The 16,716-nt window shown below is 36.2% G+C and overlaps 1 protein-coding gene and 1 pseudogene across 1 annotated transcript; one reads left to right on the top strand and one right to left on the bottom strand.

Annotated features, from left to right (window-relative positions):
- Window positions 1-967: 967 nt before the first annotated feature.
- On the top strand, window positions 968-4,437 carry LOC145631226 (receptor-like kinase TMK4 pseudogene; annotated as a pseudogene).
- A 674-nt stretch (window positions 4,438-5,111) lies between these two features.
- Window positions 5,112-7,828, bottom strand: LOC145631225 (F-box/LRR-repeat protein At4g14103-like). The gene is made up of 4 exons (XM_081683315.1): window positions 7,662-7,828; window positions 5,957-6,982; window positions 5,703-5,855; window positions 5,112-5,596 (listed from the first exon to the last, which is right to left on the bottom strand). The coding sequence occupies exons 2-4, from the start codon at window positions 6,968-6,970 to the stop codon at window positions 5,249-5,251; spliced, it is 1,515 nt and encodes a 504-aa protein (XP_081539441.1). The 5' UTR covers window positions 6,971-6,982; window positions 7,662-7,828; the 3' UTR covers window positions 5,112-5,248.
- Window positions 7,829-16,716: the final 8,888 nt, after the last annotated feature.

The raw sequence follows: 16,716 nt of genomic DNA, 5'->3' as shown, positions 1-16,716 counted from the left end.
AATAATTGCGAGTAGAAGTTACCAACAATTCCTTCAAACAAATCCTCATCTTCCTGCCAAAATCCATCTTCATCATAAAGTCCCTCAATAGAATTTTTCTTTTTTCGTTGAGATGCTTTGTGATGAAAGTAGCTCATGTTGCGATCACCGTCCTTAACCTCCAAAACCCGAGACCTCAAGAACCAATACGCTTCCTGTTTACAATGTAGCTCATCTAAATCTTTTTCAAGCTTTGCACACCTCTCACAACTCTCCATCGAAACTCTCTCTCGTTGGGCCGAATGAAGGGCTTTTTCCACTCTCTCAAATTTTTGACCCAAATCATCGAACTTCTTCTTACTCCAAACTAACAAATTGCTGCTGGTCAATTTTAATTTCCCCATTATATCACACCCACCTGCATCCTCCCACGCACCCTTCACTACATTCTCACAAGAGCTGTCAAGCAACCATGCGGTTTCGAACTTAAAACTTTTAGTTCGCCTTCCTCTCTTTCTCGGTCTAGCAGTCAGCCTCAGGATAATCGGCACATGGTCAGAGCGGTGCTTCATAAGATGTTCGACAGATGCGTTAGGGAAAATTGTAGCCCAAGCAGACGACACTAAATACCTGTCCAGCCTTTCCCTCACCCGTGTTTGAACGGTTCTACCCCTTTCCCAAGTCCACCATTGACCTTTATATCCTAAGTCCCGAAGATCGCAAGCTTCCATGGCTTCTCTAAATCCCTTCATATCCCTCCTCTCACGATCAACTCCCCCTTCTTTCTCATCATAAGTCAAAATTTCATTAAAATCTCCCCCGAGCACGATAGGTAAGTTTGTACCCTCACAAAGATGTCTCACCAAACTCCATGTTCGATGCTTATTCCCCGACTCCGGCCAGCCATATATCCCTACAAACCTCCACTTCGCACTCCCTTCCATCACATCTCCACAAATATGGTTCTGTGAAAAAGAGATTAAAGTAACCTTTCATTTGGGAGTGAAAAAAAAACAAAGGAACCTTTCAATTAATTAATAAAAATCAGCACAATCCAAAAGCCACGCACAATCCAAAATGTCAAATACCAAAGAGTAGAAAAAAATGAGATTTGGGAGAACTTTGAATGTGAAACAATTCAAATATTCTGTATAACTACTGTTAGGAAGACTTCCAAGTCTTCTTCTCCCTCTATCTACATGCTCTCTGTCTCTCCTCTCTTTCCAAAACATTTCCTCCTCCCCTCTCTCTCTCCAATCACCAAATGGAAATGATAATCCTTTTCTTCCTCACACTCCTTAGTTTCACTACAACCTTTGCAGATGACAAATCTGTCATGGAGGACTTGTTGAAATCCTTTTCTGGGTGGGATAACTGGGATTCTTCCACAGATTTCTGCAAATGGTATGGTGTAAATTGCGATAATAACAACAGGGTTACCTATATTAATCTTACTTCTCAATCTTTGAAAACTACACTTCCTTCTTCCATTAATACCCTCTCTCAACTCACCACTCTTTCTCTTCAAAACAATGAATTAATCGGCCCTTTACCTTCCTTAGCTAATCTCACTCTTCTTCAAACTGTTCTTCTTGATAGTAACAATTTCACTTCAATTCCATCTGGTGCTTTTTCTGGGTTGAGTTCACTTCAAAATCTCAACATTTCTTCTAATGAAAAGCTTGCGCCATGGCAATTTCCTTCCGAGCTCACTGATTCTCCAAGTTTGGGGAGTTTCTTTGCTAATAATACGAATATGGAAGGCCCAATCCCGGATGTATTCGGGTCGTTTCCCAAGTTGCAGAATTTGAGCTTGAGCTATAATTATTTGAGTGGGTCTTTACCCGGTTCGTTAAAAAGGTCTGCTATTCAGAATTTCTGGATTAATAATCAGGTTGGTGGGTTGTTATCGGGTCCGATTGATGTTGTTTCGGGTATGACCCAATTAGCTCAGGTATGGCTTCATGCTAATTCATTTACTGGTTCAATTCCTGATTTATCTGCTTGTACTGAGATATTTGATCTTCAACTTGGGGATAATAAGTTTACTGGGATTCTTCCACCTTCAATTGTTAGTTTGCCTAAATTGGAGAATTTTAATATTAGTAACAATAACATTCAAGGGCCTCTTCCTGATTTTCCCAATACTGTTGAAGTAGTAGAGTGGGATATAATAATTTTTGTAGGAATGTTTCTGGGGATTGTGATCCTCAGATTACTGCTTTGCTTCATATTGCTGGGGCTTTAGGATATCCAATTAAGTTAGCTGATGCTTGGATTGGTAATGATGCTTGTAATAGCTGGATTTTTGTGACCTGTGATTCGAGCCACCGTGTAGTTAGTGTTAATTTCGCGAAACAAGGGTTTTCGGGTACCATTTCCCCTGCATTTGCGAATTTGACATCGTTGACGGAGTTGAATTTGAGTAATAATAATTTGACTGGCACTATCCCTGCTTCTTTAGCTTCCTTGCCCAAGCTTAAGAAGATTGATTTGACAAATAATGACATTAGTGGGAAAATTCCTAGTTTTAGTCCTGGGGTGAATTTGCTCACTTCTGGGAATAAGAATATTGGGAAGGATGTTGCTCCACCTGGTTCTCCGGGTTCTTCGGGTTCTGGGGGAAGCTCCTCTTCTGAGTCGGGTGGGGGTTCAAAGAGGTCTTTTATTCCCTATGCTTTAGTGGCATCGGTGGTGATCACAGTTGTTGTTCTCATGATGTTTATGTTTATGTACAAGTGTTACAGGAAGAAAAGGCAACGGATAGAATCCCAGGAAGAGGGGGAGAGTTTCTCACAACTAGCTTCTAATTTTCCTGTGAAATTTAGTTATCAAAGCTTGATGGATGCAACTAACAATTTTGATGTTAAGAAGAAACTTGGGGTCGGTGGCTTTGGTTCTGTTTTTGAAGGAAGTTTGAGGATTGGAACAAAAATTGCAGTAAAGCGTTTGGATAATCTTGGACAAGGACGAAAGGAATTTTTAGCAGAGGTTCAGACCATAGGCTGCATACACCATGTGAATTTAGTGAAATTGGTTGGATATTGTGCTGAAAACAAACACAGACTTTTGGTTTATGAGTACTTGAGTAATGGTTCATTAGATAAATGGATTTTTAGCGCAAATCCAAGAGGCATCCTTACATGGGATGCTAAGAGAAAGATCATCTTGCAAATTGCAAAGGGGTTGGCGTATTTGCATGAGGAGTGTCAAAAAAGAATAGCTCATCTAGATGTAAAACCCCAAAATGTACTTCTAGATGACGCCCTTAATGCCAAAATATCTGATTTTGGTCTTGCAAAACTTTTTGACAAGGATGAAAGTTATGTAATGACTCAAATGAGAGGAACTCGAGGGTACCTTGCCCCTGAATGGTTAGGTCGAAAGATCACAGAGATAGCGGATGTGTATAGTTATGGGGTTGTAGTCTTAGAAGTAGTGTTTGGGAGGAAGAACTTGGACTACTCTCAACCTGAGGAAAGCACTCTCATCCAACTGGTCAAACAGAAGGTTGAGGAGTGCCAGTTGTTTGATCTACTAAACGAATGCAATGAGGATACAAGGCAAAATGCTGAAGACGTTGAGAAGATTATAAAAATTGCATTGTGGTGTTTGCATACAGAGCCAACTCGACGTCCTGTCATGTCAATGGTGGTGAAACTATTGGAAGGACAGGAAGGTGCAATAGCTCTAGAGGCTATTAGTGACTATTCCTGTGCAATTTTGAACATAGATGGACACCCATTAATTGAGCCAATAACCCAACTTTCCGACTCAGTTTTATCAGGACCCAGATGAGGAAAGTGTTGCGATCCTAATTGATAAGTTACGTTGGCCATTGTTGTGGGATAAGTCAATTATTTAGCTTCATCATAGACTAAAGAAGCTGGATGGGGCTCTAAGGAGTAACTTGACTGGAGAGATTAAAGTTACTTTGTATAATGTAATTTTTTGGTTAGTTTCTGTTTAGAGGACTTGTACTCTTTGATTTGTACTCTTTGATTTGTACTCTTTTTTAGTAAAATATCAAAAAATATGTAGCTTGATTGACTCAAATTGTATACATCTCCGTAATCTAGGAGATGTGTATCCACAAAAATAATATGGGAAAATACAAGGGATAATCTAAAACATTACATTTTATCAACGGGAAGAGATCAGCAGTATGGACCGTACCTATAACAGGAGTAACCTCGTAAATGGGTGAGAATTCGACTAACTGGATATTATCCTTTACACTTCGGCACAGAAGAACAGAAAAGTGACCGATCAATCCAGTTTCTAGTATGGGATCCTTGCTGGGAATTTACAGAGCTCTCTAGGCATAAATTCATATATATGCATCCAAGTTTGTCAGAAAATCTGGACTATATTCTGTTTCTGTCAATATTGTTATAGTTCAATTTTCTGTTTTCTATTTTCCCTTGACATTTGTGAATGAAAGGCTAGTTCACTTAAGTTTCAGTGCATTTTATGAATGCGAGTAGTAAGAAATGAAGGTTCTCTTATGATTATCCATTTTGGATTCCTGGAAAGACGATTCTTGATGTGTTTAATATTCTCCAGGTTATGGATCTTTATCTGGTTCTTTCTCCTCACTTGATATTGGGAAAAGTTAATATATCACTCGTATCCCACCATGCCACAAGTTGAGCTACCGTATTACAAGCTCTTTTAACGCGTGAGAACTTACAAGCATTAAATGACAAGCTATCTTTTTTAACATATTCAAATAAAACATGTATAGGAGAAACACCACGGTTGCTGCCCAAAATTGAAGACTCTTTATTGATCATGAGATTTTAGTCAAGAGATTTTTATGAGGCTTCAGAAAAAGTATCAGTTAGAAAATTTTAATTATGATACTTCATATTTTTTGTGTACAAAGACAATATCCTGGGCTCGTCTTGTACATAGGCTCCCTTGAACTAGGTGTTACCCATATTGGTGCTCATTTAAGTTGCTCAATTTCGGTTATTTTTGCTGGTTCAATTGAGATAAAATAGTCTTGGTACGCCTAACTCAAGGTGGGATAATTCTTACCCCTAACACCGTAATATATTTTCTATTTTTGATTAAGTACTGTTTATGTATAGTACGAAGTATATGTCAATTTAGAGATAGGGATATAATTAAAATTTACTTTTATTATTACCATTACATATTTGAATAAAGTAATAATAAAAGCAATAACTATTATATAATTCATTACATCACATTACATTAGTAAATGACTGATATTGGAGCATACTCAGGTCCTCTCATTACATCAAATTGTGTCCAACTGTGAATCCTGCACCCGAATTGTACATTTAGCTGAGGCCCTTGGTAAACTCTGCACGGCCCTTTGGAGCGTCATTTGATCTGATACTGGAACATAATAATCACGTCCTCTCCTTAAGATCAATTCCTCCAACACAAATGCATGTCTCAACAAAAACCGAATCACATATAGTTCCCGCTTCTTCCCAAAGTACGAACCAATCACAATTCTTTTAAGATGAGATCTGCAACATGAAGGAATCACTGCTAGATTTTTTTCAAAAAATTCTTCTTCCTTGATGGTCTTCTTTAAATCGCAAAATCGGTCTGTACCATTACAGCAACAAATCAATCCCTGCAAAATACATTAGATGCCAATCAAAATCAACCATTGTTTGAATTTAATTTATTATTCCGTGTCAAGTGAAGATCGATGTAAGCCACAGAGATAGCGTACTAACATTAGGAAAAACAAGTGTTGCTAAGACCGGCGAACGATTTAGAAATGGCACCAGCACTTTATTCCAAGTGTTAAACTCAGAAAAACCCAGCTCTAGATATTTCAATTTGTCAAACACTGGCAGTTTATCCTTTACACCACCAAAGCTTAACTTCTTCAACCAAAGGTGCAATCAGATCAGTCAATCTCACATTACATAATATAAAGTATAAAAAAGAAACATTGCGAGTATACAAAATAGAAATGTTAACAAACCTCTGTCCACACGCCGCGCAAAGATAAATGCTGAACGTTATTGAACACTCTGATAAGGCTAAGCATTACTTGCCGTGAACCCGGATGTGTTGGCGGAGTAGGGACCATGATGGAATTTCCAATGGTTAAGTGCGCCTCAATCAGACGATCCATGTTTGTAATAGAGTGTTGTATTGGTAAATTATCAAGATAATAAAGATACTCCAAATTAGGAGCATCAATAAGTACAAAATCAGTGCTATCATATGTATCAAGTTTAGCCATATCTAAACATAACCTCCGAAGAGAAGGCGAAGAAATGCGTGTGTACTTGACATGATTCCAAAATGCATCCACTTTGAGGTCTTCAAGTACAGGGCAGCTTGAAACTAACCTTGACAGAAAACCATCCTCGTTAATAAGACTGGCGTGAAGGTGTAACAGTTTCAGCCTTGGAAGACGAAAGGATGACATGCTGCAAACTTGATCAAGACCCAGGTTGACATCAAGCTTCAACACCTCCAATGTTTCACACATGAAGATATCTGGTGGTAGCTCACCTGGTTCCCTCACATGAATACGGAGATCAAGCTCCTTTAGGCCAATACAGGTTAAAGGAAAAGTAATCCACGCATTTATTTGCTTGGACTTCAAGTTCGGGAAACAGCCTTTCACACATCCATAAGGAGTATGTTTGGAAGTAACATAGTATGTGGCAGCGAAGTCCTTGCCTAGTTGAAGTTTAAAGCTGGTGAGATACCGAGACTGGTGTGTATGGAGGACAGTATCAATGAAATTGACAAAAGTAGGGAAACGGTAGATTGTGTATGGATGCTGCAAACAATTCGATACAGGTGAATCACTGAAGTCTAGGCTGGTAATCCATGGAAATGCACGTCTAATTCTACTAGACAACGCACAAGTAACAACAGCATCCTTGGTAGGAAGCAAAGAAAGTATCCGAATCAACAATTCAATAGGCAAACTGGATAGCCTATCTAATGCTAGGTTATCACGTTTCAACCAGAAATCCATAAACTTGAGGTCCTGAAATCAAATATCCATGATTATTAATCTACGATTAGTATATAAATTATCCTTACATGAAATAAAATTACATATTTTTATGATATATTGCTCCCTTCACAAAAAAATTTACACTTTATAAATTAATTTTAATGTTTAAAGGTAATCAAGGTGTCAAAAACCGACTCAACCCAAAACTAACTCGGAAAAAACTCAATCCGGACCTCAGAAAACCCAATCCGGACACTTGAATTCACATCTATGATATACTACTGTTTATAATAAACCTAATCCCATAGTTATAGGTAGCTCATAGTCGGATTAAAAATCACATGTACCTCAAACTCAAAGTTTATTAAACTTAGTAACCTGGTAGAATATCAATTAAAGAAAAATCGATAAACTTTCAAGGTCAATTAAAGGGTTCTGCAACAAAATTGACTCAATCATCACTTTAGGCTCCAAAAATCACATTAACTTCTACTCATTTAAGAACATTAATATAAAGTGCACAAATGAAAACTCTAATAGAAAAATTGATCAGAATAATCATTCATAACATCAGTAATAATAAGCAAGAGTTCAACAATCCATCTTAGAAGAACCCTAAATTGATAATACTGATAGTTTAATTAACCATAAACCCTAGATTGTGAAATAGATATTCGAATATCAAAAGGTAAATATAAAAACATCTTACCTCTGAAGCTAATTCAATGGAGGACAGAAAGCTCAGACGGCGCAACAATGGAGAATTCAGAGTATGCGCTTCAATAGAAGAGAGAATTTTTATTTTTTTTGGTTTCCAACAATGTAACGTAACAGAAATTTGATGACAAAAATATAGAACAGTTACTACGTAAAAGATATATAAACTTACGGTGGGACTTGGGAGTGTGGCCGTGTGATTGTGGGACAAAAATATAGAACAGTTAAAGAGATATCATGATTCATGTTCCTTGTTTGAAGGGTTAGGAATAATTGTTTTTAAAAAAGGTTAGGAATAATCTATACTTTCTATATTAAGATTTGAACACGCAACCTTATGTCTTACCACCTAGCTACACAATACTTTGATGTTATCTTTATATTACAAAATATTAATATAGCGAATGATAATATGAATTAAAACTTGGAAAATTTGCCAATTACTACCGCAAGTTAATACTACTTTGTAAATTACTACCGCAAATTAAAAAAGTTGTGAATTAGTACCGTAAAAAATTTTAAGATGTTGCGATTACTACCAAACCCCCATTAAACCCAACTATGACGTCATTATATCACTTTAACCCACAGTTAAAGTTCTTAACCATGACGTCATTATATCCCTAAACCATTTTCTTTTTTTTGGGGGGGGGGGGGGGGGGAGGGGGGGCTGGTTAAAGCCCTTAACCATGGTCAAACACGGGTTAAAGGGATATAATGACGTCATAGTTGGGTTTAATGGGGGTCTGGTAGTAATCGCAACATTTTAAAAAAATTTGCGGTAGTAATTCACAACTTTTTTAATTTGCGGTAGTAATTTACAAAGTGATATTAACTTGCGGTAGTAATTGGCAAATTATCCTTAAAACTTTAATTACAAAAAAAAAATTGAGTCATAATTCAAAATGTATATTAATAATTAATCCTATGAAATTACCCGGGGCATCGCCCGGGCCTAAACACTAGTTGTTTTTTTTAAAAAGAGTTAGGATAATTTAAGATATAAACTCCCCCGCTCATAATTATCTGCAACATTTGCCATAATTAGGTGCTCTCTATTATGTTCTGTAATTTTTTATCTTTCCTCTTTCAGTAAATTTTAAAGTGTATAAAAACTATCTTACCAACTTAAACATATGAGACCACTTTCTCTCTCCTATTTCCCATTCACTTTAACCCACTAACAAACTTAAACATATGAGACCACTTTCTCTCTCCAATTTCCTTCCTTTTTACAACTTAATTAAATCCACCTAAACTTAATTAATCTACACTAAAAATTTTGCCTATGTGTCCACAAAAAGACATTTGGTGCAGATAATCGTGGAAGGGGGAGTACAAAAATTTCCTTACTAACTTTTACGAGTACCTTTTTCTTTATCATCCTTTAAGTATAAAGATGGGGACTATAAATAAATTCAAATAACACCTTATCAAATTCAATCAAGCCCAATGAACAATTTTTGAATGAGTGTTGGGTTTTTTAGGGTGGATTTTTCAAGTGGGTTTTGAGGGTTAGGGACGGGTTTTGGGTAGATATGATAAAATTTTGGTGGTTAGGGTGGGGATTCGAGGTGGGTACATTGGGTTTAGGTGTGGCTTTGCGGGTTTGGGTTGGTTCAGTCGACAAAGGCTGGTGTTTAGGTAGAGGGAAGAGAAAGGGGTCAGGTTGAGAAGAGGAGATGTCGACTGACGTTCAAAAAGGAGAAGAGAAAAGTGTTAGGGGTCGGGGTTGGCGGTGGGATGTCAAAGATTAAAAAAAAAAAAAAAAAAAAAAAAAAAAAAAAAAAACAGGGGGTGAAGGAGGTGGTCCGTGTGGTGGCAGGCAAGGCGTAAGGGTGTGGACTGGTTAGTGATGGGGTGGGATTTGTTTTAATTTTTTAAAAAGATTTATATTAATTAATTATATAAATAATTTTAAATTAAGAAAATGAATGATTTGATCACAATTTTTTGTATGTGGTTGGGTCACAATGTCACACCGTGTAAATGGGGTAACTTATTCAGAGGTTACTTGTTTAGTCAGGGATAAATTATAGGGGTTATTTATTCAGAAGTTGCTTATTCAAAGGTTACTTAATTGGTCATGGATTTTCCTCACACAAATTATGCACTAAGCAACTGAGTAAGTAACCGCTACAAGTAACTCCTAAATAAGTAACCCTTGAGTAAGTAATCCTACAAGTAACCCCCGCCACATGATATGGCCAACCACTTAGTTGGTAGGTTGTAGGTCATTTGACTAGTTCATTAACTTATTCTTAGTTTGACTTATTTTGAACTAACTACATAAAGGTTGACTTATTTTTGACAAATTTTCCTTAAAAATAATGTGTGATGTATTATTGTGATGATAATTCTAAGCATGTTGATAAATTAGGAATCATAACGAGTTAGTTGATATTTATTGAGCATGAACCTTGATTTTAATTGGGATATGATATTGAGCATGTTTAATTAAATAGTTGATCTAATTTAGTTTGGAGTATTAAGAAGGAAAATTTGACATTAATAATCCAAACTATATATTCCTAGTTTTACAAAAATAATCCAACTTAACATAATTACCCACATAATCCTATCTATTAAAGATTCTTACACTTTCTTTAAATAATAATTAAAAAACTTCTTACACAAGTAAATCAAAATTGATGGTGTCAAAAATTCTAATTAAACGACCTCTTATTTAGAGTTTGTTATATATAATCGGGTGTACCGTACATTCAACTATATTTAAAATTAGTTTTTGCTTTTAATACTCATGAATGTACAGTATACCTAGGTGTATTTAACAATCTCTCTTTTTTATTTGACTTTTGTTTAGCTTTTAATATACAAAGATGACTATGCTCCAATTCGCTCATTATTCATTATTTCTAACCCCTAAATAAGAAAAACTTAACAAACCGAGTAGCCCTCGAATAAGTAACCCGACTCACAAAAAAGGATTTCGGTCCCATATCATCTTCAAGTCTTCAACCTTTCCCCCGGCCCTGCCCAAGCCCAACTAATAAAACACTTCATTCAAGCCCTATAAATAATTCAAGTAACGGCTTATGAAAATCCAAATTAATTAAAGAAAGAAAGAAAGGCGCCTTTTTATTTTCAAGAAAATCGACATACTCTTGTCTTCTTCCCTGTTTTCTTCTTTCTGAGTTTCCATGGAGGTTTTTACCGTGAAAATTTCAGGGAAATCAGTTAAAGATCGGCTAACTATTGCAAAACCCATGTTTGATGAATTTCTATATCCCAAATTTTCCAATGATCATAAAAATATGATCCAGTTGCATGACAATGACCCCACAAATGATCCCCTGTTTTTTGATATGAACGTTAGAGACGTGCAAACGCTTAAAGATTATACGTTTCAGTTCCATTCGAGCAGAATTCATAAGAAAAGCTTCCGTATATTCTTGGGTTTTTTTTCAATATTAGTTTAATTGAATTGGTTCAATTTTTTTGTTGTGTTTGGATATTTGTAATCTATTAGCTTACTGTTTGTTCCTGAACTTGTTTTAGCGGCATGATTTCAATACTGGCATCGCAAAAAATGAAGAAGCTCATCGAATTGATCCTCATTTTGCAGAGTGTTATGGTGACATGGAAAATGCATGGAAGGTACTTTAATTTGCAGACCTTGTAATTTATTTGAATGTGTTGACTCTATAATCAGACTTGTTTTGTTTCATGAAAAAATGTATAAACAAAGCTTTTGATCTCTTCTCTTCCTGTTTGCAGAAGAAAGGAAATATTGATGTAGCTATCTGCTATTACTTGATTGCAATAATTAAGGTAATCTCAATATGTCAATATTGTTTACTGATTTTGATTTATGTCACTTTTTTGTTTAATGTTTTTATTTTATTAATCTGCTTTTTTCTTGTAATAGTTTGCAAATGTTGTGTTCACATCCTTGTCTTATTAGTGTTTTATTGTATTGAATCCTAATCTGGTAATTATTCGGAATTTTGGATCATGTTCGAATTATTGTAAAGGATGGTACAAGTGTAAAGCTATACAAAAAGGTTTCTCAATTGTCCCAAAATCTTCTTTCCATGTTTCAGACTTGTTTAAAATCTATATTCTCTGCAGGCTTACAATTGTTATGTTGAGGCTCTTCGTGTTCAGCCTAAACTTCCTGAAGCTTGGTCTTGGTCCGATCTTGCTGGGCTTTTTACGGAGACAGGAGATTACAATAATAATGCTGTTCAGTGCTACAAGGTGCTTAGATGCTTAAACTTTTTGTATGACCTTTCTTCTTCATATGTATATCAGGAAGCTATCAAACACAAGCCGACATGTGTAGATGCCTATCTTAATTTAGGAAATGTTTACAAGGTAAGCTGTCCTAGAATATACGCTGTAAATTTTTGGAGTATGGCTATCATAATGTTCATGCCATCCATCTAATACCGGTTCTGTCCTTGGTACAGACTCTGAGAATGCCCCAAGAAGCTATTCTATGTTACCAACATTCACTGCAGATCCGACCTGACTATGCTATAGCTTATGGTGAGGATACCTATGTTTTACAGATGCGCTTTAAGTTAAAGATCCTAGCAAACTGACCATATTTTGATGCAGTTATTAAAGCAATAAAACATCTGAATGTGTTTAATATACCACTTTATTGTTTTATCCGGCTCCTAGTCTGCTACTACATGCTCTTCCATCTCTTTATTGACAACCTTTCTGATTTGTCTGTGTTCCTTTTTGCTTCTATCTATTTTGCTATTGTGTTCTTGTTGAACTTATGTCTATTTAAAGCAGCCTCTACTAACGTTTGGTTAGGCAAATATCTTTTAATGTTTAATGCTTAAGAGTAGAGTCAGGGCAAGTTCAACTTATGCTAGATAGGCCTTTTGTGGTAGATTAATACATATGGTGCCCGGTTCTTCTTGATTTTACCACCGTTCGAATTCATTCTCAAGCCATGATTGGTGTTGCTGTTAATACTTTTATCATATGCTATGTTATTACTTGATTTTGGCAAAGTGTTGACCGATTAATTTTGAAGAAATAACTTCAGTGATTCTGATGTTATCTATCTAAGATTATTGTTTATTTTCTAAATCTGATGCTACTTTCTGATAGACTATAAAGTTTGCTTCAGGGGGGTGCCTTTTCATCCTACTCATCCTTTGCCTGCTACTGCCGTTGCAATATTGTATTCCTGTGTAGTCGTGTTGTTCGTTCCTGAACCTGGTCACAATTGTTTCCATTGTTGCTGGGTTACTTTTTTCTTTTTGTTGTGTTATATGCTTGTTATCAAATATCAATATAAATGCCATATTTTCTGATCACTGACTTTGATCTTCCCAGGCAATCTTGGTAGTATATATGATGAGCAAGGACAGATGGATATGGCAATTGCTCACTTTGAACGAGCCATTGCTCATGATCTTGGATTCTTGGAAGCTTACAATAATTTGGTTGGGCTTTATGATCTGTTCTTTCTTGTAGTTTTTCCCAATTGTTTTCTTGCAGTTTGCTTTGCAACTCCTCAAGTGTCTAATCTTCTTCGTTGTGATGATCAAGGGTAATTCACTGAAAGATGCTGGCCGAGTTGAGGATGCTGTTCAGTACTATCGTGTATGTGCTAATTACGTGTCCTGTACCTATTGCCTTATGTTTTTCTGTTCTGTTAACGTCTTTAACTAATGCATTGATTACTGTATGCAGCAATGTCTCTCACTGCAACGTAGCCATCCACAAGCACTGACTAATCTTGGCAACATCTATTTGGAGTGGTAAGTTGCTTAAGCTTCTATCTTAGCTACTTGCCTCTCGTGATGCATTATGGAGTTGCTGCTTTAGTTTCTATGAAGCTGATTTCACTGTCTAATACCTAGTTCTTAATACTTAAATATTGGGGATATTACAGGAATTTGATTCGTACTGCCGCTCAGTATTATAAGGCTACCCTTAATGTCACCACAGGATCATCTGCGCCATACAATAACCTTGCAATAATTTGTAAGTTGCATTAGTACTTAATTTGGTCTGTCAGTTATGCATCTTAAACAGAGCTGTGCATGCTTACATAGGCCAAGTGAGAAGATTTAGTATTTACTCTTAAGGAGTAGATTAGGGATATAAAGTGATCTTCTGCCTCTTATAATTTTAGGCGTAGATGTTTACCCTACCATATATTGTCTATTTTTTTATAGAGTATTTTATGTGTTGTTAATATTACAGTACATCTATGTCAATTTAGTGTTGAATGAAGTGAAGTTCAATATGTCATGAGCCCCTAACAAATGTAGAATATTGTTTTCTTATAATTGTGATGGGAATATAATTGCATTAAATTTACTTTTAAAAGTTTTAATTTATTAGTAATACACACTGTATTTGAATAAATTAATACCGAGTAATAAAAGTACTTTCATTACATTACATACATTAGTAAATGTGTCAAATTGTAAATCAAATTGTGTCTAATTGTCCTGCACCCGAATTGAACATTTAGCTGAGGCCCTTGGTAAACTATGCACCGCGCTTTGGAGCGTCATTTGATCTGATACTGGAGCATACTCAAGACCTCTTCTTAAGATGAATTCCTCCAACACAAATGCATGTCTCCACTTCTTCCCAAAGTACGAACCAATCACAATTCTTCTAAGTTGTGATCTGCAACATGAAGGAATCACTGCTAGAGTTTTTTTCCAAAAATTCTTCTTCCTTGAGGGTCTTCTTTAAATCGCCAAAACTGTCTTCACGGTTACAGCAAATAAACAATCCCTGCAATCAAAATCAACATCGTTACGCTACACCATTGTTTGAATTCAATTTATTATTCTGTGTCATCAAGTGAAGAAAGCCACAGAGAGAGTACTAAGTTAGGAAAAAACAAGTGTTTCTAAGACCAGCAAACGATTTAGATATGGCACCAGCACTTTAGACCAAGTGTTAAAATCAGAAAAACCCAGCTCTAGGTATTTCAAATTGTCAAACATGGCAGATTATCCTCTACACCACGAATAGAAGCACATGAAGACCAGGTAGCAGGGAGAACCTGATAGAAGTAACTTTCTAATTGTATTAAGAAAAAAATCAATCAAAAACTAGAATATGTTTGAGTTCTTGGACATCAGAAGAGGCATATGGGTCGGAGAGGTGGATGAGTGAAAGAACAATGTGATGAAAAGATGTGTTTCCTTGAGTTTATTTGCTGATTAGTGAATCATGCTTGTCATACAATGTAGAGTAATGTGGATCACCTGAAAGTGAAGATTGTGGACTTAGAGAGAACCACAGTATCTTTAGCCTGTCCTTCAAGAACATCTCCACAAAGCCGACTTCTCCCTGCTGAAAGAGAAGGTGCTATCCAGCCTAATCTCCAGTGATCAGCCAGCCATCGTCATCCATAACTTGCCTCGTAGATCTAGCAGATGGATTCTGCAAAGACACCATAGAAAGATTAACCAAACCAAATCCTTGTATGCGCTATAATCAATTTATAATGCTAAAATTATAGGCGCAGTTGGAATGAGTCACCGAGGGAAAAAAATCATCAGCAACATGTTGGCTTCCTATTAGAGTCCCTATATAACATTGTCTAGAAGAAGCTAAGGTATCACAGTAGTCAGTAATATAGTATAAACACAAATTTTATAATTTCTGTGCCTACAAATTGATCATTTATTAAAAATGAACAACTTGTTCTGTTTCCATTTACTCAATAGAGACTTAGTCACTTAGAATATGGATCTAAATCCTGACATCTGAGATAAATAGCATGATTATGCTTCATAATATACATTTTTTAATTACATAGGAGTAACGCTAGTAATTAAAGACATGGTAAATCACAGACTCACAGTCATCATGCTGAGAATAAAGAGACACGAAACTATGTACTACAAAGATTACAAACAAGCATATATACTTGGTACTATCCAAGAATAACAAAACTGCTAATAATAGGAAAAGCCCTGCTGCAATCAAGATAGTCAGCAGAAGATCAAGCAGTTAAAGAGTAACATCCAGGAGTGTAACAATATTGCTTACTCAAATTTGACCAATTGAACATAGCGAGAATATAATGCACAAAATCTCCTTTTGTCTGACAATAGAAATTTGGTAAAATGAGACCTGAACGCGGACATCATTTCCCTTTCTTGCTGAGCACAACCTAACTACAAGAGAAGGTTCACTTCTTGATACTTTTATTTATCTGTTCTCACACTGATACTGAATACATGATGAGATGGTAGATATCAAGAAATCAGCCATCAGGCATCAGGACAGCAACAAGCAAACAAATCATATATGACCATTTACAGTTCATTTCTTAGGGATTTTATTTATCTGTTCCCACACAGATCCGGTACAAAAGTGAGTGATTACAAGCCTCTCTACCCACTATTTGGCTGACAATTAACATACTCTACACCTTAATGCTCATTCACACCTTCTCTTTTCTTGCCTCACCCCTCTCTCCCTCACTTGCCTGTTTCAAAAAAAGGTGCATAAGAGCTAAATTCAGCAGGATCTGGGTCTTTGGAGTTTGATTGGAAGTTGGAGTCTCCTTCATTCACTCTAAAAAGGCTCTTTTTCCTTGTTAAACTCATTAGTGAAAAATGGAGAATTGTCGAAATTGGGAAAACAGAGGGAATATTTTTACTCACAAAATTAGTGAAATAAAGGCAGTATTTCTCTAAATAAACCTTTTCTTTCATCACCTCACTTCTCTATACAACCAATCTGCTTTGTCACTTTCTTTCTCTATGTCAAACTCTACTATTGCACAGGATGTCACCACGACTTCCTGCCCAAGACAATTTCCAATTGAGCTCTGATAGCATTAAGGTGTTTTCCGCGATATGCCCTTGTCACAACTCACAACCCCTAACAAAAGTGCAGTGATTTGGTGGCTAGGACACCACTTCTGATCTCTGTCAGAAGTCATAACTCAGTTGAACCCTCAACTGCTAATTCAAATAACTTGCTTAGCCTCCAAGTTTCAATTGAGGAATGAGAAGCTATGAGCAAGGATGCAATAAAGGAGACAGAGAATGTGCTCATAATTCATAAGCAATTCT

Source organism: Chenopodium album, chromosome 5, assembly GCF_948465745.1.
Source record: "Chenopodium album chromosome 5, dcCheAlbu1.1, whole genome shotgun sequence".
Taxonomy (NCBI): Eukaryota; Viridiplantae; Streptophyta; class Magnoliopsida; order Caryophyllales; family Amaranthaceae; genus Chenopodium; species Chenopodium album.
The sequence above is the reverse complement of the archived record's forward strand: the minus strand, read 5'-3'. Positions and strand labels throughout refer to the sequence as shown.

Excerpts from the sequence above, each read along its gene's own strand:
- LOC145631225 (XM_081683315.1), bottom strand. The coding sequence starts at position 6,970 with ATGGATTTCTGGTTGAAACGTGATAACCTAGCATTAGATAGGCTATCC. Across the intron at positions 5,856-5,956 it reads TGCGCGGCGTGTGGACAGAG|AAGTTAAGCTTTGGTGGTGT; the intron begins GTTTGTTAACAT and ends CTTTGGTTGAAG. Across the intron at positions 5,597-5,702 it reads CAACACTTGTTTTTCCTAAT|GGATTGATTTGTTGCTGTAA; the intron begins GTTAGTACGCTA and ends TGTATTTTGCAG.